This window comes from Elgaria multicarinata, chromosome 11 (genome assembly GCF_023053635.1).
Source record: "Elgaria multicarinata webbii isolate HBS135686 ecotype San Diego chromosome 11, rElgMul1.1.pri, whole genome shotgun sequence".
NCBI lineage: Eukaryota > Metazoa > Chordata > Lepidosauria > Squamata > Anguidae > Elgaria > Elgaria multicarinata.
In genome coordinates, this window is record NC_086181.1 from 16,554,822 (window position 1) to 16,579,999 (window position 25,178).

Here is a 25,178-nt window from a genome sequence, read left to right on the forward strand (position 1 = left end):
CACAAATGAAACATTATAGCATAAGGCAATGGAGTGAGTAAGAGAGTAATCTTATTGTTTCTCAGAAGTGGAAACTGGTGAAAGAGGGGGCTGGATTGGAACATGGTATGTGCTGCACAAGCCAAACCAGCCAAAACAGTGCAATCTAGCTAAACACTACCTACCTTTCTGAGCACTTTTCTGGATCCAGGACCACACTTAATCCTAGAACAGACTAATTTGAAATGACCAATACCGTGGGCTCTTTTTTTCCATACTGACATAGGTTGCTGAATGAACACTTCCTAATTGCTACAATGGTAATGGGCTCAGGTTTGATACTAGCAATTCACTTGCCTAAGTTGCTCTGAAGCCTGATCCTGGTCCAGCTGATAATGACATTTGCCCCACGCGTGTTCTTCCTTTTCTATAGCATGGTCTCCAGCTCTTTTTTCAAACTGGACTGTTTCCCTTCTAGATCAGGGGAGTCCACTAAAGCCTTGATGCTCTCCCCAAAGGCCTTCTGCGTTATCTCTTGGGTTGGAGAACTATCCAGAGTGGAGGAGCCAGGAATGTATTCTGGTGCAGTGGCATTGGGAGCAAGATGCAGCAGCCAGTTTTTGCCACCCAGAGGCATGGCTACAGCTGCTGCAGACGCTGCCCCCCAGCTGGCCATGCTCAGACTGATGCTGTTGGTGGCATGGGACACAAGCCCACCATAGTAGTAGCTCCCTCCTGTGCTGGTGACTCGGCTCTTCTGCTTTATGTCCAGTACCAGGCTTCTCCGGAAACGAGCTTTTTTAATTTCTGCCTGTACCTGGGGATAGAGGTATAACATCAGTGGAATGCAACTTAGATAATACCATCACTCACATGACTATTCTCAGCCTTCAACAGCTGGTAGAGACAGCAGTAACTGCTCCCAAACAGTTTTCTTGTGTCCAATGTCCTCTTCTCCCCCACCCTTTTTCCTTTTTCCAATACCTTAAATGCTCTGCCTACCTAAATCCCCACTAGAAAATTGCCCCCAAATTCTATCCAGGGTATGGGAGAAGTATGAAGAGTGGGACGCTACCTATACCCCTGAGCTGTATACAGGATTTGTCATTAAGAATGAATGGTGTGAACTGAAAAATATATGTGTGGTTTCCTTCCTTTGGGAAAAGATAAAAACAGGACTGAATTTGAGCCAGAGTTGAGGAGGCCTGCTGGGTACAACTGGTAATTTAAGAGTACCCCTTAACCTTGAGTAGCTCCAGACAATAACCCCTATACAAAAGCAATTAAGGGGAGTAGATGTTAGGTCAACGGACATGTGTTCTGGGAAAGTTTTCCATTTTGGAACTTTAATATTTGTATGGGTACTTATATGTATACAATTAAGTACCCATTCACATGCCCAGGAAAGGTAATGGACTTCCATGCATTGGCAGAGAACAAAATGCATGGGGACTCACAACATGATAGATATGTAGCAATATATATTACATTACACTCATGCATACACATTACCTTGAAAGATGTCTCTTACCTCACCATTGCAAAAGCAGTAAATTAAAGCCACAAAGAAACCCTGTCCGGAGAAACAGACAACCATAGATGAAAAACAGTTGTGATGAAGCGGATCTGACACACGATTTTGCTGCCCCAAAGACTCACCTGTAAAGAATTGAAGAGCATTTCGTAGTGCATCTGTATTTGCCAGAGGATGCTGGAAACTGCTGTATAGGGCATGGCCATGAACACCACATAATGGACGCCAAAGAGGGGCATCAGGACTAACGTTGATTTCAGTAGCTTCCTGAAAGGAAAATACTTCCCACATCATCAAGCCACCTGTTTGCCCAGGAGTGCTGAAGTGACGCCTCAGCTGTGCCTTCTTAAGGAACAGAGGCTGTAATGGGGAGGAAGGGAATGGATATAATGGGCCTTTAAAAGGACTAGAGGCTTGAAGAGGGCACAGGCAGTGTATGATGGATAGGATAACGTCCATAGCTCAGTGTCGAGAGTTCCTGCTTTGCATGCAAAAAGCCCTGTGTTCGATCCCTAGCATCTCCAGGTAAGGTTGAGAAAGATGGACCCGGTCTGAAACACTGGCGAACCACTGCCAGTTGGTCTAGACAAATCCTGAACTAGCTGAAGCAAGAGTCTGACCTGGAATAAGGCAGCTTCCTGATAGCTGCCACAATGACGTCAACATAAAGGTGTGATCTCTTTACACCTACAACGGGCTTTTGAGTCATGGAAGGGGAGAAAATACAGCACAACAGAGGTCTAGCAGAGAGGAAGTTGCAATACAGAAGAACTTAAGTGCCATACTGGATCAGACTGAGGGTCCATCTAGTCCAGCACTCTGTTCACACAGTAGCCAACCAGCTGTCTACCAGGGACCAACTGGTGCACACAGACTTGCTGCCTTGGATACTGGAGGTAGCACAGAACCATCAGGGCTAGTAGCCATTGATAGCCTTCTTCAGGAATTTATCCAACCCCCCTTTTAAAGCCATCCAAATTGGTGGCCATCACTACATCTTGTGGTAGCGAGTTCCATAATTTAACTATGCACTGTGTGAAGACTTCCTTTTATTTGTCCTGAATATCATAGAATCATAGAATAGCAGAGTTGGAAGGGGCCTACAAGGCCATCGAGTCCAACCCCCTGCTCAATGCAGGAATCCACCCTAAAGCATCCCTGACAGAGGGTTGTCCAGCTGCCTCTTGAATGCCTCTAGTGTGGGAGAGCCCACCACCTCCCTAGGTAACTGATTCCATTGTCGTACTGCTCTAACACAGGAAGTTTTTCCTGATGTCCAGCCAGAATCTGGCTTCCTTTAACTTGAGCCCGTTATTCCATGTCCTGCACTCTGGGAGGATCGAGAAGAGATCCTGGCCCTCCTCTGTGGGACCACCTTTTAAGTATTTGAAGAGTGCTATCCTGTCTCCCCTCCATCTTCTCTTCTCCAGGCTAAACATGCCCAGTTCTTTCAGTCTTTCTTCATAACGTCCCACCAACCAGCTTCATGGGTTGACCCCGGTTCTAGTATTTCAAGAGAGGGAGAAAAATGTCTCCACATTCTCCACTCCATCCATAATTTTGTACACCTCTAGCATGTCTCCCCTTAGCCTTTCCCCCCAAACTAAAGAATCCCAGCTGTTGTAACCTTTCCTCATAGGGAAGATGCTCCAGCCCCTTAATTGTTTTAGTTGCCCTTTTCTGCACTCTTGGAAATGAGAGATGGACAGTGTGTGTGACATATGGAGGGGAGGGGACATCCCCTTTCAATGAGGAGATATAATTTTATTGTCGTGCTAAAAGAAGAAGGCCTCAGTGGCCCCAAGCTGCCTACCTGTACTGTTGGCGGGGATCTAATTTCCCTGCATTTGTCTCCCATAGTTTTGATGCAAGGACTCTCACAATGTTGAGGAACAGGAAAAAGTTCACCTGTCAGCAATAAAAATACAATGAGGCAGTCATTCGCCATGCCAGAACCAAGAAAAAAAAAAGAGTTCCACTCAATACAGAAAAAGAGAGAGGTCATTTAACCAGAACAAAACAATCAAATGATACATGAAAAAAAACACTGTTGTGGTAAGTGACAACTATTTATGACACACCGAACAATTACTGTGAACATATAGATACAATAATGAATGCCAAACAGTCCAAGTGATGTACACAACAGCATAAGAGAACAGTTACTCCGGATATTTATAGCTGTTTCGTTTCTTCATCAGATCACTCTTTAATTTTATTTATTTATTTATTTATTACATTTCTATACCGCCCAATAGCCAGAGCTCTCTGGGCGGTTTACAAAAATTAAAAACATTCGAAGTGTAAAAGAACATCTTAATCTTAACTCATTAATTGCAGGCAGCTGGGTGATAAACTTCCTTACAATGGGAAGAAGTGATGTAGTATCAATGTGTTAAACAAATTGTTTTATGTCATTTTATAGAACTAAAATTCTATAAGAGTTCAGAGTGATCTGATGAAGAAACGAAACATCTATAAATTTCCGGAGTAACTATTCTCCATGCCAGTGCAATTAGCATTGTTTTTCATTTGCTTAGAGAATTTATCTACCCCTTTTCAGTGGCTGAAAACTATTTTATTGCATTTCTATACCGCCCAATAGCCAAAGTTCTCTGGGCGGTTCACAAAAATTAAAACCATTCAAAGTACAAAACAGTATAAAACCATAATATAAAATACAATATAAAAGCACAACCAGGATAACATAACCCAGTAATCGACAAAAACAAAAATAAAAAATTAACAAAAACAAAATAATAAAATCAGTAATAGTCAACCCAAAGAGCAGCAGGATTAAATAAATTTGATCCTCAGCCTCTGACCATCTGCCTCAGTTGTTGAGGACATGATTCTCAAAATCCCAGTGGAATAAGAATGTTTTTCCCTCCTATCTCTGGAAAGAGGTAGGGCTAAGAGCTTCCTCAGGGAGGGACATTCCATAACAAAGGGGCAATTATTGAAAAGGCCCTGCTACAACTTGCATCCACAAAGGTTGGTACCCCTTAGCAGGGCCATGTGGGCAAATCTTAAAACCCAGAAGGAGGAATTTATATGGGAAAAGATGTTCCCTGGTATATTTTAAAATGATTTTGAAGAATTACCAAAGTAGCTCAGTAACTGACCCACAGGAAATGTTTATTGCCTCCTCCCCCAGCCTACCCTTAACCCATTTGTTGTGTCCTTACCACAATTGCTGCTAAGATAGGAACTTGGTAGATCCATTTCATGTTTCCAGCGCTAAGGTCCCAGCACCTGATTAAGAGAGGCTGCAATCAGCCCAAAAGAGGTATGGCGATATGGTGTCCCTCACCTGATGATACCTTTGAAACTCGCTTTGGGGTCCCAAGTCCTTTTATTAGTTTGTGATTTGCAAATAGCTTGGGCTATTGAAGAGAAGAGTTGGTCGGTTGGCATTGCTGGTTTTGGGGACATTTTAGTTGTTCCAGCCTTAATCTGTTTAAAGTGCTGTAATCCAGCCTTCCCCAAACTGGTATCTTTCAGAAGTGTTGGACTGCAATGGGCTGCTGGGAGTTGATGTCCAAGCTGTTGTAATCCACAGAATAACCCTGCATGGTAGGTCAGTATTATTATCATCCCATTATTACAGATCAGTGTGTAAGGCTGAGAGAGTGTGGCTTACCTAAGGCCTCCTAGTGGACCCATGGGAAAGGCAAGATTCAAACCAGAGAGGTCCCAGTTCATAGCACAGACTCTTAATCACACCATCTCCCAGGGAAGGCCTTCTGTTTGAATTTATCACTCTACAGGGCAACCTTAGGTGGGCTTGAGGTTTGTGTTAACTAAACTTGGTTTTGCTTGCAGAACTGAAGACAGCTTTAGCACAGATTTCACCAGTGCCTGGATGTTTAAAACTCTGAGAAGTTACCATGATGATGGGCAGTGGGGTGGTATTTGTTAATCTAGAATAAGGGGGAGGAATCTCAGCCTGAGGGCTGAATTCAATTTGGGAGAAACTCGGAGCCTGCATTCCAATGGTGGTCAGGGCTGAAAGCTAAAAGGCTGGTGCCAAAATACTCAAATACCAGCATCTTTTAGCTTAAAGGGGAAATGCACAAAAGCTAGGTAACCACCAAACGATCAGTTGTTGGGGGGGAAAGGGTGGGTCAGGGGAAGGGGCCTCAGCCATTTGGGGAAGCCTGGAGGGCAGGATTTGAGATTCCCCAAGACTGACCTAGAACAAAGAGCTGCCCATAATATGAGGATGTTTTCACTGTTTACCTTCTGTCAGTACAAGGTAATGGGGCTAGGCCAACCATATATTTATTTATTTATTTATTTATTATTTAAAGCATTTTTATAGCCCCGCCTCACCATTTCTGGTATTGAGGCGCTTTACAATAACATATAAAACAATTCCAACCCTTTCACTGGTAAATTTCAAGTTATCTGTGTAATTTTGAGGTATTTGTATTACTGTATATATGTATGGATGCTTTCTTTTGATGTATTTGTCATGGCCTTTGGCTAGTACAATAAACTTTTGATTGATTGATTGATTGGTTGGTTGGTTGAAAAACTAACAGTCCTGCCAATTTGCAGTCTTGTTCTGAATCTACCAAAATAGTGTTTTAAGAGAAATAGAAACCACCTACTGTGTATCAGCCAGAGACGCTCTTACGCTGGCCCAAATAGACACAAAGACAGCAGGTACCCCTCGAAGGAAGAAGAAAAACAAAAGCAAGCAGAAAGATATCTGGGTTTTCAGTAAGATCTTAAAGCAAGGGTGGGCAACCTTTTTTTTCCTATTGAGGGCCACATACTCTCCTGGATAACCTGTTGGGGGCTACATGGTGGGTAGGGGGAGTCAGAGCCACCCATTTTCTCTTTCTGCCACCCCCTTCTCTCTCTCTCTCTCTGTCTCTCTCTTCCTTACTGCCCAGTGAGTTTCTAGGGAAGGGCTAGATCAATCTTGCCAGAGCTCTGAAATCATAGAATCATAGAATAGTAGAGTTGGAAGGTGCCTGTAAGGCCATCAAGTCCAACCCCCTGCTCAATGCATGCAGAAGGCTGCAGAAGGCCCCATCCTGAAGGGACAGTAGTGGTAATTGTGAGGTTGGTGGTGGACGCTGACTTCATTTGTGTTGTATTCTTCCCTTCAGTCTCTGTACTAGAAGAGGGTCCAGGGTCGGGTGAGGTGGCAGAAGCAGAGTTAGACATGGGAGAGGGGAAGAGAGTGGCTGTGCTAACGAGGCCATTCAAAGATGTGGGTTGGGCCCCCATCCCTCAGTGACTCCCCAAAGGGGCCTTCACATTAAGTTTCTCATCCTCTCTCTGGATTCCTGTGTAAGAGGATTGTAAGAGCAGGAGGCAGGGAGTGAACTGGACTGTGCTTACCCCACCCAATAAGCGTGAGGGCCCACAAGTAGCTTTTGTTGGAGAGGAAAGCCATGAAGATCAAGCTGTGGAGGTACAGGCCTTCTACTAAGATCCAATAGTGGTTGGTAGCCAGGAAATAGAGGAAGACGGTCACAGCTACTTTGCAGCCTGCCTGAAGAAATGGAGAAAAACGCACAAAGGTTCCTTTTAGTGAACTGAGGGCCACATTAGAGTTTCTGGATGCCTTGCGGTAGTAACACTTCTGCCTCTTGTCTGTATATCCGTCTCTCGCTCTGTTTTTTGTTTCTTGCATCCCAAGTATACTTTGTTATTTAAACATTTTCCCCTTCTCCACCAACCGACAATAAGATTTCCAAGATGGCTTAAAAATAAACAATTACAATAATGTCCCCAAATCTCTCACACACAAACTCCCCTGCACACACAACTTTGTTAAAAAAAAAATCACACAGCCTTAATACACAGTTTAGCAACAAACATACAATTAAATGCTTGAGAGGAAACTAACTGTATACTCAAGCTAGGAAATTTCTCTGTAGGGCAGGGCCTACACTACTGCTTTTAAATGGTTTATAACAGTAGTGACAGCTGTTAGGGCCCAGGACACACTGCAGATACAGTTTTCAACCCGTTTTCAAAGTGCCATTTCCTGCTTGGTGTAGATCTGGCCCAAGAGTCTTACAGCTAAGGAACTACTACACTACCTTGGTAGCCATCAACCTCAGCTCCAAAGCTGGGTGGACCTGAATAGGGCAAATTTCACGTTCCTATTCCTTCACCAGAATAAATCTGACATAATCTCCCACGTAATCAGATAATTCAGGATTATCAAAGTAAAACTCCTTGAGCCAACATCCTAATTCTAATCACTTCCTATTATTATTATTATTATTATTATTATTATTATTATTAATTATGGGTTGGATCCAGACTTAATCATGCTTTGAGTACACCCAATGGGTTTAAGTTCCCATTGATTTTCGTGGGTCTACTCTAAGTATGACAGAGTCTGGGTCTAATCCACGATGTCTGGATCTTTTACAAGATTTTGGTTCTAGCTTTTGGGATGGATGCAGACTCAGTCACGTGCTCTCCGCAATTGGGGCTTACCAGCTGGGTCCTGGATCCCAAGGAGAGGCTCAGCTCTTCAGCATCCCAGTCATCATCTTGCGCTTTCTGCAGCCCCTCAGATTGCGCGGCAGAGTACAGCACTACATCCTTCACAAAGATACTCACGGCTCGGCAGATGAAAGAGGCAAAGAGGTGAAGGTGGATGTAATTCCGTGTGCAGTGAAGTCGCCTTAAAACACACGTTGCCCATGCAGGCATGGATGAACTTTAGTTATTAATTACACTTTTATCCCACCTTTCCTTCAAGGTGGTGTGGGTTGTTCTCTCCCCATCCTGCCCCCATTTCCCCCCACAACAAGCCTGTGAAGTAGGTTAAGCTAAGAGGGAGTGAATGACTTGGTCAAGTTCACCCAGATGAAATTCATGGGTGAGCCCGTGGAGATTTGAACCTGGGTCCTTGTCTCTTACACACCAAAGGAGCGAAGCAGCAGAGGACAACGTGAGAGGGGAACTGAACATGTCTCCCCCTCTGGCTGCCTGTTCCCCGCTCTTTGTTTTAATTGGTGGGAAATCGGCCAATCACTTTGTCCTGCCCTCAAAGCTCCGCCCACATATCAAAATCCAATTTAACTCCCCCATAACGTAGTGCAAACTCAGACGTGATCTAAAAGTCGTGGTAAATTGTGAATGCGAAGATGCACATTATCACGGTTAAAACCCAGCGCTGCGGTGAATGGACGGCTGCATCATGTAACCTAAAACGCGAATATGCACATTTAGGTCGGGGTAAACAAGCCGTATAGACAAGCCCCCAGTACTCTATCCACTAAACCAGGTTGGCAGGAGAAAGGGCAGCCGACAGCCACACAACCGCACTCGCTCCAAGTCATCAAATCCCAGGATCCCAACTTCTGTTAAAGATGTTCCTTCTGGGATCTACACCACCTCACCACCTGTCCTTCTCTGCAGTGTAAGCAAAGTTTATATGCACAGAGCTAACTGATGGTTTCTCCCCCTGCTTTGCTGGTCGTGAAGGTTTAATTTGAGCCACAGCCCTTTTTATTAATTACTACATTTCTATCCTGCCTCTTTTCCTCTTGCGAGGAACTCAAGGCAGCTTACATGTCTTCCTCCTCCTCTCCATTTTATCCACCCAACAACCCTGTGAGGCAGGCTAGGCTGAGAGTCAGTGACTGACCCAGAGTCACCCAGTGAGCTTCATGGCTAAGTGGGGCATCTCTCTTCAGTGCCACAGCTCATAAGCAATTATAAAAGATCCCCTCAGCATGTGCCAAGTAGCTTTAAAAACAAAAAGCCCTGACAACGTTTCTACTGGGCAGCAGGATAAGGCTAAGGTTTGGGGATGACGGTGGGGGTGGGGACAAAAAAATCAATAAGGTATCTTCTCCTTACTTGAAGTAGCAAAGGATGCACATGGCCACCAGGAGGGAGGCGAGGGAGATGGAGTAGCCAACAGTGTAGATGACGTGCAGGCGGTCAAACACCTCCTAGGTGGGGCAGGGGGAAAGAGATGCATAGATAGTCTCTTTTGGGGCATCATCCTAGCTGAGAATATCAGTTCAAGGACCCCACCTAGATCACCACCACCCCTTCCCAAAACAGACTATCCTCTACCCATGTGAATCTCCAACACGTGAAATGATGCCCCTAGAGCAGCTTTCCCCAGGCTGTGGCCTCCGGGTGTTCTGGACTACAACTCCCAGCATTCTTGACCATTGGCTGGGGCAGATGGGAGTTGAAGTCCACACCCTCTGGAGGGCACCAGGTTGGGGGAATGCACCCTAACACCGCCATCTGTGATACATGCACAGTCCACTGCAACCTGGCTGGTTTTGTGCAGGAGGCTAGGTCACAGCCAGGCTTTCTGGTACCTGCCCAGGAGTGTCACCTGCTCCCACGGCCCATGCCTCTTATGTCTCAGGAAGTCACATTGTCTGACTGGCCTGCTGTAAGGCAGTGCCAATTTGCCCGTCTGACCCAGCACTGCCTGCTCAGACTGCTCTCCAGAGTCTCAGGAGGCATGCAGGACCTTTCCCATCACATGCCACCTGATCTTTCTAGCTGAAAATGTTGGGGGTGGAACCTAGGACCTTTTGCCCTGAAAAGAAGACTGCCTGGCTCCTCCTGGAATGATCTTCCATAGGCTTGTGAAAACCCACAAAACAATCTTAGGATGCTTTAACTAGTGTAACCATATGGAAAGGAGGACAGGGCTCCTGTATCTTTAACAGTTGTATTGAAAAGGGAATTTCAGCAGGTGTCATTTGTACATATGGGTACATAAATCTGGTCACTCTAGTATAGCTCCTGCAGCTTTAACTGTTGTGATGAAGAGGGAATTTCACCAGGTTCCCCATATATACAAATGACACCTGCTGAAATTCCCTTTTCTATGCAGCTGTTAAAGATACAGGAGACCTGTCCTCCTTTTCATATGGTCACCCTAGCTTTAACTGTTTTTGAAGTGGTGTATAGATGCTTTAAAATGTAAAGCAAATACACCACTTCAAATTCTGATTAGAGTAGAGCAGGGGTAGGGACCTGGCTGGCCCCGGACTGCCTCCCAGGACCGATCTGGAGGTTTGGCTGATATCAGGGTGCTGGTGGGCCAGCCTGGCAGGCCAAATTCAGCCCACAGACACAGAGTTTCCCATCCCTGGGGGAGGGAATTACATCTTAGAACGTTATGCAGCAATACAGGAAAACCTCCTTGGCAAATGGAGTGATCAATTGTCGCCTCCCACTTCTTCTGGAGGTTCTTTTAAAATATTTGGAAACAGTGATCGTATCTTCTCCCCACACTTCCATTGGCCTTTAGAAAGTCAGGTCGATTGCCTTTATCTACCCTGCTGGGGTAGGTGGAGGCACTTCTAATACCACAAGCTGTTTCTTCTCTGTCCCCACATCTCCCTCTGCCCCCATTTAGGGTGCAATCTTATGCATATTTAGACAGAAAAACGTCCTACAGCTCCCAACATTCCCCGCCCACCTGGACTCCCCACTTCCCCCGTCTGAACCCGCATAAGATTGCACCTTAGCTGTATTAAGGCATTTAACCTTTTCTTGGTTCTGCCGTTCCGGGGCAAAGAATATGGCACATTCCGTGTAATTGGCCCAAGTCTTGTTCATGTTGGGCACCAATTCCCAGTTCCCATAGACATCGCAGTGTCTGTAGGCATGACCTGAAATAAAGGAGAGGCAGAGTTCATAGAGAAAAGAAAATCGTCATACTAAATAAAATAAATGCTTCTCTGATCATCCATCAACTGGCTTTCTCTGAACACGGACACAAACTGTAGTCAGCTGTCACACAGTGGGATTAAGGGGCTGTTTCCTGGGGAAAGTGTAAGGCTTCTGAGCAGGGCCGGCCCTACCATTAGGCAGAGTGAGGTGGCTGCCTCAGGCGTTGTATGCTGGAGGGCAGGCCAGCAGTGATGCTGTCTCCTCTGACCTCCCCACACCCTAAGCTAGCCTGCAGGAGCAGTGGAAGGTGCTGTTCTGTTGCCAGTGTTGAAGTAAGACAGAAGTGCCTGTCCTGTCAACCTGTGTACGTGGAATTGGGGAGGGGAGTGCCATTTTTGTTATTTGCTTTTTTGTTCTCAGCAAATTGTCTTGGGGGGCCTCCTGTTTCCAAGACAGGCTTGTCTCCCAATATGTCCTGTTTTAGAAACGTCCCCCTTGGCTTCCCAATAAGCAAGTCCAACTTCCTCCACCCACCTCCCCACAGCTTCATTTGACACATCAAGCGTAGTAGCCCAGCTTCAAACCTATTTAATTGCTTGATAGTTCCCAACGGTTCTCAACCTGTGGGTCGCGACCCCTTTGGGGGTCGAACGACCCTTTCACAGGGGTCGCCTAAGACCACCGGAAAACACATATTTCCGATGGTCTTAGGAACCGAGCTACATAATTTTGCTACATAACAGTAGCAAAATTACAGTTAGGAAGTAGCAACGAAAATAATTTTATGGTTGGGGGTCACCACAACATGAGGAACTGTATTAAAGGGTCGCGGCATTAGGAAGGTTGAGAACCACTGAGCTAGCCTGTTCGCCAGGCTCCTGACATTAAGAGCCAAACGACACATGAGGTGTGACAAATGCATCTTTGCATTTAACATGCAGGTTTTTACAAAATGCAAACAGCATCAATTGTGAGGGGGCTGGTAACTATCGGGATCGCATCTGGTATGGAGGGTGGAATCTAACCTTTTGTGGAATCTAACCTGCAGTCCTGAGGAAAATGTGAGATTGCCTGTGCAAATATCTGCACTTATATGAGTCTGCCAGGCCCTGCTTAGGGCTCATCATGCTGGGAGACACGAGGTGGGGCCTTCTCAGTGGTGGCCCCATTACTGTAGAATTTCCTCCCCCAAGAAGTGGTTTTGGGTTCCTCACTGGCTGATTTTAAACAGGTTCTAAAGTCCTGGATGATTACATCAACTTTTAATTGATAATGAATGTGGTTTATGATCTAAAGTTGTAATTATGATTGTTGTTGCTATTTTGCTGCTAATTGCAGAAAAGCTGAATGAATTCTTTTCATCTTTCTTCACTGCAGAAGATGAAGAGCAGATATCCATGCCTGACCTGATATTTTCAGGAATGGAATCTGAGGAACTGATGCAAATAGTGGTGACAAATGAAGTTATTGATAAACAGGCCTTTGGTCTGATACAGCACAGCTCATCTTCTGTTCTTAAGGTGATACATTTTGAAAACCCCCAGACAACTAACTTCCATGGAGGCATATTCCATAGGACTGCAGGAGGGAAGGGAACAGTTAAATCTCCCCTCCACGTCTACTGCAATCCCAATCATTGTTATATTCACCCCCAAACTGCATTTTTTTAAAAATCTGCACATTAGATGCAATGGTGTATTTCATATCTAGTTTGGCCCTAAACAACTAAAGTGTATCTGAGGCTTTTGGTGGGGGCTGAGAAAGTATACATACCGTTATGGTTGAAGTCATAGACGTAGTCAGGACAGAGGACTGCCACTTTTTCATTCGGGAAACTTTCCGGCCAGCAAATAATTCCATCCCACTCAGGTAAGCAATGGCCATCTAAGAAGGAAATGGCACATTTTCACTGCTTGGCATGGCAGAGGCAAGGTAAGGAGATGAGGAGGGTGGATGGTCAACATCCTTATGTTAAAAAAAAGAGATTTCAGAGTAGATACAGGCCTATTTGCAGTGTGTAGTGATTTATTTATTTTTAATGCTTAACTATATGCACAGGCCTAGTTGCAATGTGGTATGATATATGTTTTATATCATGTGTATTATTATTATTATTATTATTATTATTATTATTATTATTAATTTTATTTTGCCGCCTGAAAATAAAAGAAGGCTGAAAGATATTGGGCTTTTCACATTATATAATCTTTGTTCCATGAGTCACTGTTCTGGATATGCTTCTTCTAAGGACTGGTATTTCTGATGCTTCTCTGCACTGGAAGTGATTTAATGATCTAGTCACACCTGATGCAGAAGTGGCAGAATTAGTCAATGCTAATTGGAACAGCACTCAGTGACTCATTCAGAGATGCAACAGTAATCTCCTCTGTGGATAAATATTTTGGGCTGCAAAGAACTTTTAATTAAGATATTATATTTTATCCCACCTTTCTTCCATGATGGTGTATATGGGGTTCCCAACCAGGCAGTGACCAGGCACTGGCTTGGCTACAGCAAGATAACTGCACCATTTGCCTTCAGGCCAAGGCCTAGGACCTAGATTTATTTCTTTATTGTGCCACATCGTTTGAGGATTATTGGCCTAATGGCATAGCAAACTAGAAAGTGGAGGAGGAGGAGGAGGAGAAATAGCTAAACCAGATGACCCAATTCAGTTTTCTTCTCCGGTAGGGGGCGGTGTTTAATAAGTGCCATAGTTTTCTTAGATGTTCAGTGTCAACAATATGCCTCAATATTTGGCAGAAAGGTGACTCATTTACTTTTTTAACTGGGGCTTCAACCCAGAGTTAACAATGCAGAAAGAGCAAGTACCTTGAATTCTCTCCTCCTGGGCATTTATCTCTTTGTGACATTTTGCTTTAGCTTGGTTCAGTAAATAAATCTGTTCTTCTTTGGTTAGAACATCGTCAGTGTCCACCTGCCAAAGAGAGGAAAAAGGAGGAGTGAGACAGCGAGCCCTCCTCCACCAGCTCAGCTGGGACCAGCTACCATTTGGCTCCTCCCATCCCAGAACTGCCCTGATACCTAAATTTGCTTATACAGTGTCCCCTGATACCTACATTTATCTCCCCTTTGTGTCCCTTTTCCCTTTTATATCTTGTCTATTCAGGTGTAAGCCATTTTTGGGTTTTGTTTGTTTGTTTACACTATGAAACGCCTTAAGCAGGGATTCCCCAACCTTTTTGGACCCGTGGGCACATTTTAAAGTTTGAGAAACTGCTGTGGGCGCTACCACAAAATGGCTCATACGGAGGATGTGGCTAGTCACGCGTAATGGCTGCCTTGGGGGCCTGGCTAGTCAAAGGTGAGCAAAACAGGTGGTATGAGAGAGAAATAGTGATGCTAGAGGCTGGGAGGGAATAGCAAGGCTAGAGGGGAGAGAAAAAAGAAAGCTAGGTATTAGGAAGGGAGATAAATAGGGAGGAAAGGGGTTGTGGGGAGGGAAATAGCAAGGCTAGAGACTGGGAGTGGGGAGAGAGCGTGAGCAAAGGGCAAAGGCCTGTGTGTGGGGTGGGGCAAGAAAGCAACTATTTTCTTTGCCTGCCTGACAAGTTCAGGAACAGGTAGGAGAACTTGATGCCCTAATGTTTTTCAAGGTTTGTATTAAAAATATTTTCTTTTTTTATTGTGAATAATAACAAAACAGAACAAAAAAGAAGAGTCGTAAAAAGAGAAAGAATGAAAACACACACACACACACACATATAATGAATGGTACACTTGATGGGGGGGGGAAATGACGATATTCCTATGTATGTAATTTTTTCTTTCTCTTTTCATGACTCTTCTTTTTTATTCTGTTTTGTTATTAAAAATATTTTTTTGAAGTGGGCAGGGATGGGAGAGCTTTGTGGGTGCCGTTGAAGGGCCATGTGGGTGCCATGGTGCCCACGGGTGCTGGGATGGGAGCCCCTGGCCTTGAGTGCATTGGTAGACAAACAGTATATTGAATATAGTAAATAACATACATAATATAAATCTTTATACGTTGATACACAGTATGAAATCTTTTTATGTTCATAGAATGTGTCACACAGGACAGCACAGCTGCTCCCAATCTGGTACCCTCCAGATGTGTTGGACTACAAATCCAATCATACCCACTGGGCCATGCTGGCTGAGGCTGCTGACAGTTGTAATCCAACACATCTGGAGGGCACCAGGTTTAGGACAGCTGCTATAATGATGTAGTAATTTTATAATATGGTTTTAATGTATTAAATTTTTAAAATTGAAGACCGAAATGTGTCAGGAGACACAGATAACATCCAAGCAATCTGAGAGGAAATGGAGATGAAATGGCAACTCAAGAGATGGGCCCTTAATGGCAACCTATAATGGATGTTCCAGGCGTACAAGGCCTTTTGGGGGCATCAGACGCACTAAAATCAATGTCCAGGGGCAAGGAGATTGCTTTGCATTTGCCAGTGACTGGCTCATTTCCCGTGCAAAATTGTCAGGAAATGAAGGAGCTATGCGAGATAAAAGAAGCCGGCAAGAGAGACAATGCAAGCAGGCCTCAGTGGCAACAACCGCAATTAATTTGCCCCATCTGCACAGGACATTTTGAGAAGACTGATAAAGGCTTATCGATAATGAAATTTCCATTACTGTGGGAGTTGCCTGGGAAAGACTGTGGCAGCATCCTGCTAAAACCCCAGCTACTAAAGCAAAGATACAATCAGAGCCACACAGATAAATGTTTAGAATCAGAAAATGATTTTTTTTTAAAAAAAAAAAATGTACAGTATAATGGAATAAAGGCTAGGCTTTTCAGATCTGAACTGATCAAAATTTGGAGACTGATAAAAATGTGCTGCTGCAGAATATACTAGCACGATGGAAAGATGGACATAAAATCTTGCTCTTTGTGCTCACACAACTATGAAATCATATTCTAATACAGGGATGGGCAATCCTCAGCCTAATTGTCATGGCCCTTAGCCTAATTACAAAAGCTCCTGCAAGCTACCAGTTCAGACCTCCGGTAAGAGCAACTTGACTCCTAGCAGCATGCTTGGCAGGAAAGAAGTGGGGAGAGAGAGAAGGGAGTGGCAGAAAGAGAGAGAGAGAGAAGGGGTGGCAGAGAGAGAGAGAGAGAGAGAAGGGGTGGCAGTAAGAGAGAAAGAGGTGGCAAAAAGAGGGGAGAAGGCAGTGGAAAAGAGAAGGGGGTCGCAGAAAAAGGGAGCAGAGAGGCAGCAAAAAGAGGGAGGGTGGGCGGTGGGAAAGAGAGAAAAGGGGTGGCAGAAAGAGAGAGAGAGAAGGGGTTTGTGAGAGAGAGGTAGAGAGAGAGAGATAAAGGGATGGTAGAAACAGCAAGACAGAAAAGAGGTTGTACCCACTTTTGATTCTGGCCCTGACCACTGCCAGTTACTGCCCCAAAACAACTCCTGAGTGAAAGCAACTATTGACATAAAAAGGTCCTCATTGATGAATGAATGCACACACACACACCGGCCGGCTTCTGAAGATGGTGCTTAAACTGGAACAGTAGATAACATGTCTGGTATAGAATAGGGTGACCCTATGAAAAGGAGGACAGGGTTCCTGTATCTTTAACAGTTGCATAGAAAAGGGAATTTCAGCAGGTGTCATTTGTACATATGGAGAACCTGGTGAAATTCCCTGTTCATCCCAACAGTTAAAGCTGCAGGAGCTATACTAGAGTGACCAGATTTAAAAGAGGGCAGGGCACCTGCAGCTTTAACTGTTGTGATGAAGAGGGAATTTCACCAGGTTCTCCATATGTTCAAATGACATCTGCTGAAATTCCCTTTTCAATACAACTGTTAAAGATACAGGAGCCCTGTCCTCCTTTTCATATGGTCACCCTAGTATAGAATTTGGTTTTGTGAAGTGTTTTTTTTTTAATTGTGAGCTCCAGCTTTTGTGGGACCCTTGGACAATGAGCCGTCTTCACTTAGGCCCTTTCTACACCTAAGGATTATCCCAGGAAAGTGGAGGGGTCGTCCCTGCCTGCTCCTGGGATCCCCTGTGTGTCATTTGGATGCACAGGGATTATCCCAGGATGATCCTGGGGGGGAAAGGCGAGTGTAGAAAGGGCCTCAGTCGGCCTATGCCCTCACTACCCCTGTGACCAGCTGCTGCACCTCTTCCTCATCCTTTCTGCTTGCTTGTCAAGAGAGCCAGTGAACAAGCAGGCTGTGGTAGTTACCACTACTATTTCTCACCATTGCAGCTTGCTTGCTTGCTTCCTCCCTCCCTCTGGGTCAGTCTGAGAGTGGGGTAGTCAAGTGGTTGCAAGTTAAGGAGGCTCTTACCAGAGGGCTATGGGACTCTCAGCAGGTGCCCAGCCGTGCCAAACCTTGATGCCTGCCCTGTTTACCATTAAAGGCTAGCACAGGCATAATTGTCCAGCCTGAAAAGCCTGGATTGGAAGAAAGAGCATTGGTCTATAAAGAGATGCCTTTTTAACCTCTGAAATATTTCTAATGCAGACCCCTGGCATTCTTACACTAGCTTGTTACATCCGTCACCCTGTTAACAAACTGTCATCCCTCGTTCTCGGCCTTGGACTGTAGTGCCACAGCCTACCCAAGAAAGAACAAGGCACCTCTTGTTTCACTCAGCTTTTGACAGCACTGTGCTGAAGTTAGCAAACAAGAACTCTGCAGTCTGTTGACATGCAAAGCAAGCAGACGGGGGAAACCGCTACAACCAGAAAAAAAATGCTAGCTGTGCATTCAGGTCTGCCAGGGAACATAAGACTGTTGCTGATGACACCTTCCCCATTTTCACAACTTCCTTTCTCATGTGCTTATTTGTAACCCATTCTGACGTGGGACGGCACAGTGACATTCTTCCTGGCTTCAAAGGTGTGTGTGTATGTTTAACCTATGCTTTCAATCAGCAGTAAGCTTAGTGATTGAGCACACACTTTGCATCTAGAATATCCCGGGTTCAATCTTTGTTGCTCAAAGTGGTTGAAATGGCAAAATAAATAAATAAATCATAAAACCAAAATTATAAATCCCCAAATATTCTAGGCACGCCCTCCACAGTTTCAATTTAAGCAGTGAGGGCTGGTGGCTCCGATGTCAGTGGGACATTGAATCCGCTCCAGGTTTCAGTCAGAACCAGTCAAAACTCTAAAATAGCTATCTTAGCTACTTTAGAGTTCTGACTGAAACCCGGAGTGAATTTACTGCCCTGCTGATATCAGAGCCACCTGCCCCAATGAAGTTAGGCCCAGCTTTCAGAAACCAGGTCGAACTGAGAAAGATTCCTATCTGAAATCCCTGAGGGCCACTGCCAAACAGTGTAGATCAGGGTGGGCAGATTACAGGCTTGCATGGTAGGATCTACTTGTTATTTTTTGTTTGTTACCAGAATGCTGAGCTCCACCAACCAAAACCAGGTGCAAAATATCAGGGGGATATAGACTTAAAGAACAGAGAGCCTCTGAGCACATGTTCTGTGCAGGGATTTGTTTTCAGTACCTGATCTGACTTCACTGTCTTTCCACACATCAATCCACTCCTGCTTTTCCTTCCCCCCCACTTCCCAAGTTTTCTTTATTTGAGCAGCCTAATAATTCAACAACTTAATATCTCAGCATTTTAGAGAGAGAAATGCTTTGTTGCTGCTGCTCTCGCTGCTAATCTACCACAAAATGCCTGTCCCAGTCTTTATTTTATTTATTTATTTATTACATTTATATACCGCCCCATAGCTGAAACTCTCTGGGCGGTTTACAAAAGTTAAAAAACAGTAAACATTAAAAAGTATACCAAATTTAAAACCATCAAAAAATATCAAAACAACAGTATACAGTATACAATCTTCCTTCTGCCTGCCGCTGGTGTAGACAGGGGTGGGCAAAAGATACACTGGGGATTTCTGGTTCCCAATTGTTTAACAATGGCAACGACAAAACGATACACACTGTCCAAAATTATACTGCTAAAATGATGAAAGTTTTGGGTAACCAGGAGTGGATTTTTGAGTATGGCAGGATTGTGAGATTTGCTCAGTTCTGCTACTCAAGGGAAATTCCTGGCCTCAGCATTTTTCTAGGTCACACGAGAAGCAAAGGTACTAGTGTTGGTCACAAATCCATATCAGTGTAACAAGGCCAACCAAAAGAACTCTTTGACCCCGTCAGAGAAGGGGATTGCTTACTTGTCTTAGGTCAGTGCTCAGTCATTAGACTCAAGTATCTCACTCCATCATTGGGCAATACCTTTTTTAGGAACAACCAAAATTCCACACAAATATGCAAGCTTTTGAGTTCTCCAGAACTCTTCACCAGGACTACAACTCCCATCATCCACCACAGACGTGTCAGCTGGGGATGATCAGAGTGTAATCCTCTGCTTCTAGAGGGCACCAGATTGGGGAAGGCTGCTCTAAAATAAGCTAATAGGCTCAATCCATTAGGAACATGCAAGTTGAAATGAAATCAATGGGACTTGCTTAAGAGCATGGAAGCATCTCTTGCATAATCTATTCCTAACCCTGAAATAAATAGTTCTTGCATAAGATGACAAAGCCCCATTTAAATGTTCCCAGTCAATTGTGCCTAATGTTTGCCAGTTGGGTCACAAGCTGAGCAGTGCAAGTAATACAAACGGGATGAAGGAAGACAACTTGAAATGGACTTACCAATGCATAAATGCAATTCAGAAGTGAGAAACAAAGGGTGGCTGTCATGAACCTCCCTATGTGGACCGATTCCTCCATGGTGTTCTGAACTTCCGTGCCATCCAAAGCGGAAGAAGGTTTTGATGATGCTGTGCTGAATCGTTCCCAAAGAAATTATTCTAAGCTCCTAAATCCAAACTGTGTAGGCTGGAGAAGCTGGTATCCATGTTCATCTCTACTTTTCCAAACTAAGCTTTCTGATCTGCTTCCTTCAAGAGCCTGGTCTTAAAACATCTAAGGGAAATCACCCTGAAGACTCACCAGTGTTGAGCATTCATTTAGCTAGTAGATGGTTCTTGAGACTGATGCTTATTTATGTACAGCATCCTCACCGTTTGGTCCTTTTGTCTCTGTGCGCAGCCTGTTCAGGGAGCATTTGTGGTTTCTCTCCTGGCACTCCTTGTTCCCCTCCAGAGCTGAAGGGCAGGGTCTCTTTAGCTCATCCCTAAGTGCTAATTTTTTCCTTTGCAAAATCTCCTCGCAAGTGCTTTTGGGTTTTTTGTTTTGTTTATTCCCCCCCCCTTGCCAATCTTAAAACGGCAAAACTAACTTCCCAGATCACACACAAAAAATAAAATTCATTGCATGGTCAAGATCTCAGGGCCAATTTAAATCAGGCTCCTTCAGCATGGTCCCCTTCAGAGGTGTTGCACTACAACTCCTATCAACCTCAGCCAGCATGGCTAATGGCCATGATAGTTGGAGCCAATGGGTGTTGTAGTCCAACACATGTAGAGAGCACTAGGTTGTGGAAAGCTGTTCTAAATGTAGAGACCCTTGATACTTAATTAAAGAAAATGGCTCTACTTGTTAATAAATGAAATGTAATGAAGACATTAGCCAGCCTTTCTGTTGTTGCTGTTTTGTTATTATCATCATCGTCATCGTCATCAGTTTATATATGGCTTACCTTATCAAAAGATATCTCTAATGTGATGAAGACATTAGCCAGCCTTTAGTATTTTTAAAATCATCACCATTATTATCATCATCATTAATTTATATATTGCTTACCATATCAATGGAAACAAAGGTATTTTCACCCATTTCTTGGCCAGTTTCATCCTCTGTTTCTGAATCATGAAGTCTTCTGGTTGTAAGAAGTTTAAAATATGTCTTCACAATCCAACTATGAACATTAGAACTCCCTTGCCTGATATGCTTTATCAGTGAGCTTCTGCGTCACGACCCCCATAAACTGCCTCTAGTGGAACTTCTTCTACCACAATTTCAATATGTATTTTTCACTTTGTGCATAGTTGTGCTGGGTGCTAGCAATCAGTGAGTGTAACTGGGGTGTGTATGTGTGTGTGACTATACAATGTCATTTTGCAGCCCCTTCTCCACAAAACCCTGCCAATCTGGTCCCTCAACCAGCTTGTCCTATGTGTCTGTCTTGGTTGGTTCCTTACAGAACACAATCATCCTAGGGAGGAAGATAATTCAACTGTCTAGGAAGAAAAACACAACTATAAGTACATCTCTCTTTCAGGTACATGCTGCACAGACCAACATTGTAACTTTCACTTCACCACACAAGGATAAACACATGCATCCTTACCGGGGCTTCTGCTTCTGGATTCTTTGTGGGATTAAGATCAGCTCCTTTACACAGGCCGACACGTGCTTTTAATTTTTATTTTTTATTGGCAAGTTCTAGGTTTCATTTTACAGCCACTAGATGGCACTGCTGTTATAGTGCCATTACAGAAGTATAAAGAGGTAGTAAAGTGCTTCAGTAGCCCTTCCTAGAGAAAAAAATAGGCTTTACAATGGCGGGATAAAGGTAATAAACAGTGGGAAGGTCCTTAGAGGTTGATGATGTCGTGTAAAGACCTGCAAACTTCTGTGAATGACCAATCTTGATCGCACAATATAAGACCGGGTGGAGAAGCCCTGAGTGAACACTTGCTAGTAGTGTAGAGATGTAATCAGTTTGGAATTACATATTACATCTCTCAACAGCTCCTGTTCAAGATGTGACACTCAGGCCTGCTGTTAGAATTATTCATCAAGATCCTTCCACATTGAGGAAGTCTGCCCTTGACCAATCCGGGCAAAGACTCACACTGAATAGGAAGCCTTGACAGCCCTTTCTTTTGAGGAGAGCAAATAGCCATCCTGGATGGGTGGAGGGATGGGGAATAGGTCACACTCCAGATGTTGTTGGATTGAAACTCCCTGTAGCACACACAGCTGCTGGCATCTCCAGAATATGCAGTATGAAGAATTTTGCTTATGCTCGCCTCCTAAATTAGCTTGTTGCCCTCAGGCGCAATGAATGCTGCCCCATCCGCAGTATTGACATCAGATTCACTTGCCAGTCTGGTCACCTTCTGTTTGTGGAATGGCAGGTGTGTGACATGCTGTCCTTTGCCTCAGGCAGCAAAACATCTATGGCCAGCTCTGAGATTCACGAATAACTGGTTTTGAGTCTGGTTTCAACTTTACTTGGCGCTGGCTTGATACATAACCTGGGTCTGCAATCCTTGCACACTTGTTTAAAAGAAAGCATGAATGAGTACAATGGGACTACAGCGGAGGTTGATGGCACTGATTTCAATGGGGCTGGGAATCCATTCTGGGTTTCAGAAAGGAGCTATCCAAGGTGCTATACCCATGTTGGGCATAGGATTCAGGACTTTGGCGAGCTCCTTTAGTGTTCTGACTGGTTCTGAAGGAAGCCCAGAATTAATGTACAGCCCCACCAAACTTTGAGCCACCAGCCTCGATTTACACCAGCCTACGCATGCATTGGATTGCATTGTATACCTGCAAAGGATTATTTCACAATTTGTTTTGTGAACTCATTTCTGGGCTCACCTGCCTGTCTCACAGTCTAAATCCCCCTTCTCCCTGCCTGATTAAATTGGCAGCCCCTTGCAGCTGCATTTTAGGATCAAACTAAAGCAGCCTATTTGTGGGGACAGGGTTCAGCCCCTGGGGTAGCTCCTTTAGAGTACTGGCTGGCTCTGACTGAAACCCAGAATGGATTCACTGCCCCACTGAAATAGGAGCCACCAGCCTGCATTGCTCCTAATTTAGCCCTTAGAACGCAATCCTATACACCAGGGTTGGAGAACCTGTGGGGGGTCCCAGATGTTGCCACAGGTTTGCTGTCATGAACATTTACCTAGAACTTTTTTTCTGCCTAAACATTGAACTCAAGGAGGCTTACTTCTGAGTAGACATTTATAGGATTGCAGTTTAGACAGAAAAAGCCCTACAACCCCCAGCATTCCCCGTGAGCCATGTTGGGAGTGGTATGACTTTTTTCTGTCTAAACGTGCATAGGATTGCCCTGTTGTTGTTGTTGTTGTTGATGTTGTTATTATTATTATTATTATTATTATTATTATTATTATTATTATTATTAAAAAAAGCCTAGAAATCCGATCACAAATCTCCCGCATATGGTATAGTAGTTTGCCCCGGATGGCCCTACTAAAGCACATGCTAGTAATTGCTTTAATGACCTTTTAAAAGTAAATTGCAAATGCGGCGATGCAATCCGGGACTCTGGGGTTGGAAGGAGGTAAGTTTTATCCCTCATCCCACCCCTGTCTCCATTGAGGTCGAAGCGAGGAAGCTACGCCTGATCGTTGCATCGCGAAGAAGCGATCTGGTGACAGCTCCTCTTGAGATCTTGGAACTTGATTCCTTTACTTCAGAGTTCCGCGTTCTCTCCAGTCTGGAGTAAACTATCGCCCCCTCTGGCAGGCTGAAAGAATGCACCCTTTGACACACCCACCCACCAGTGTTTTATTTATTTATTTTATTTATTTATTTATTTATTACATTTTTATACCGCCCAATATCCGAAGCTCTCTTTTAGGATTTGCATCCGGCCAGTCTCAAACACTATTTAGTTTCCACCTGTTTCCGATTGATTGATTGATTGTTGTTTTATAGCAGGATTTTATGTTTGGGATTATTATGGCCTCTTATGAACCATTGAAGCGAAGTAAATCATTAATCCAAATGGATTAAATCCGGATTCAGAGTTTTTTCTTTTGCCTTTTCCGTAAATCGAAGCCCCCTACCCCACCCCGAACGACCCTCTTATTATCTATCCGTTTGCCCTAACACACACTTTAAACGTCGTTATCAGCAATATCGTGAAAATGCAACGGTCGCAGACCCGCCCGCTCCAATACCCATCCCAATTGCTGAAAAACCCTACAACTGCTGTGATCAACCACCATAGGGGCAATGCACGTGCGGCGTAAATTGTGTAATGCAATCGTGTTCTCAGCCATACCAGGCAGAAATTAAGCAGTGACAGTGGCAACGCTTCTAAAAGCAGGACGAAGGGTTATATGCGATATTATTTGTTAAAAGCTTCAACTCCCCTTTTGGTGTGCTAAATATCGGATTACATTCTTTAATCATCAGAATGCGTTTGGGGAAAAAATATCTTGAGGGGGCACCCGGATTTGAACCAGGGACCTCTTGATCTGCAGTCAAATGCTCTACCACTGAGCTATACCCCCTCTGCTGGTTTCTACAGTCGGTAAAGAATCTTTTGTGGCTGTGATGACACAGATCCGCCTTCGTGAGCAAGGAACGTTTCTAAGGCAGAGGCTTTCGATGGGCGGAGGCTCTTCAAACAGGAAGGGCTAATTGAACACAGCAGCTAACTGATCCGGTAAATAAAAGGACTGCTAGTATTGGGCTGAAGGCTAAAGGAAGCAAGAAAAACGGGTTAAGGCCATCCGGTTTATATTCCAAGCAGGTTCTGCTGATGTTCACTAGCACTTCTTCACAGTTGACACCAAAAGCTCTCTTGATTCTCGTGTGTGCACATATGAATATTGTTAACGTAGGATGGAAAGAGCCATTTTAAAACAGATTGTACGTTCTAAGGTTTCGTTTTGTTTTAATGGGCAGTTTTAAATTTGAGCAAATAGGCCCAAAAAGTTTTTGATCAGTCACAGATCTAGGGTAAAAGTGATCAATATTACAATGGCTTTGTCTTCCCTGCAATAAAGTAAAAAAAAAAAAACTAATCTAATAAAGAATAATCCCCCTGAACATGTGCAGAGTACTTTTCTTTCACCACTGAGGAACCACAGCCGACCACCAAAGCTGGAACAAGGGTCATAGGTGTGGCTTCCAGGCAACTGTCGTCTGCTGATTTGCCTACCTCTGAATTGCCTAGAATGCATAATATAACCTTTACTTAGAGATTTATCAAGAATAGGGGTAACCGACAGACGCCGTATTACATGGGGTAGGCAGGTTGGAAAACTCACTTTTAAAACCAGCATTGCCCAACCTGGCACCCTCCGGAAGCGTTGGACAGCAACTACCATCTTCCCCAGCTGGCATGGGGATGATGGGA

The 25,178-nt window shown here is 44.2% G+C and overlaps 1 protein-coding gene and 1 non-coding gene across 2 annotated transcripts; both read right to left on the reverse strand.

Annotated features, from left to right (window-relative positions):
• Positions 1 to 403: 403 nt before the first annotated feature.
• On the reverse strand, positions 404 to 19,873 carry LOC134406650 (parathyroid hormone/parathyroid hormone-related peptide receptor-like). Its single transcript, XM_063138168.1, has 13 exons — positions 19,796 to 19,873; positions 13,982 to 14,087; positions 12,923 to 13,033; positions 11,024 to 11,148; positions 9,359 to 9,453; positions 7,985 to 8,174; positions 6,872 to 7,025; positions 6,130 to 6,190; positions 4,702 to 4,768; positions 3,327 to 3,421; positions 1,639 to 1,780; positions 1,511 to 1,552; positions 404 to 796 (listed from the first exon to the last, which is right to left on the reverse strand). The coding sequence occupies exons 1-13, from the start codon at positions 19,871 to 19,873 to the stop codon at positions 407 to 409; spliced, it is 1,656 nt and encodes a 551-aa protein (XP_062994238.1). The 3' UTR covers positions 404 to 406.
• A 4,382-nt stretch (positions 19,874 to 24,255) lies between these two features.
• On the reverse strand, positions 24,256 to 24,327 carry TRNAC-GCA (transfer RNA cysteine (anticodon GCA)). The gene has a single exon. It is a non-coding gene; the product is annotated as a tRNA-Cys (tRNA).
• Between the last annotated feature and the right edge of the window lie 851 nt (positions 24,328 to 25,178).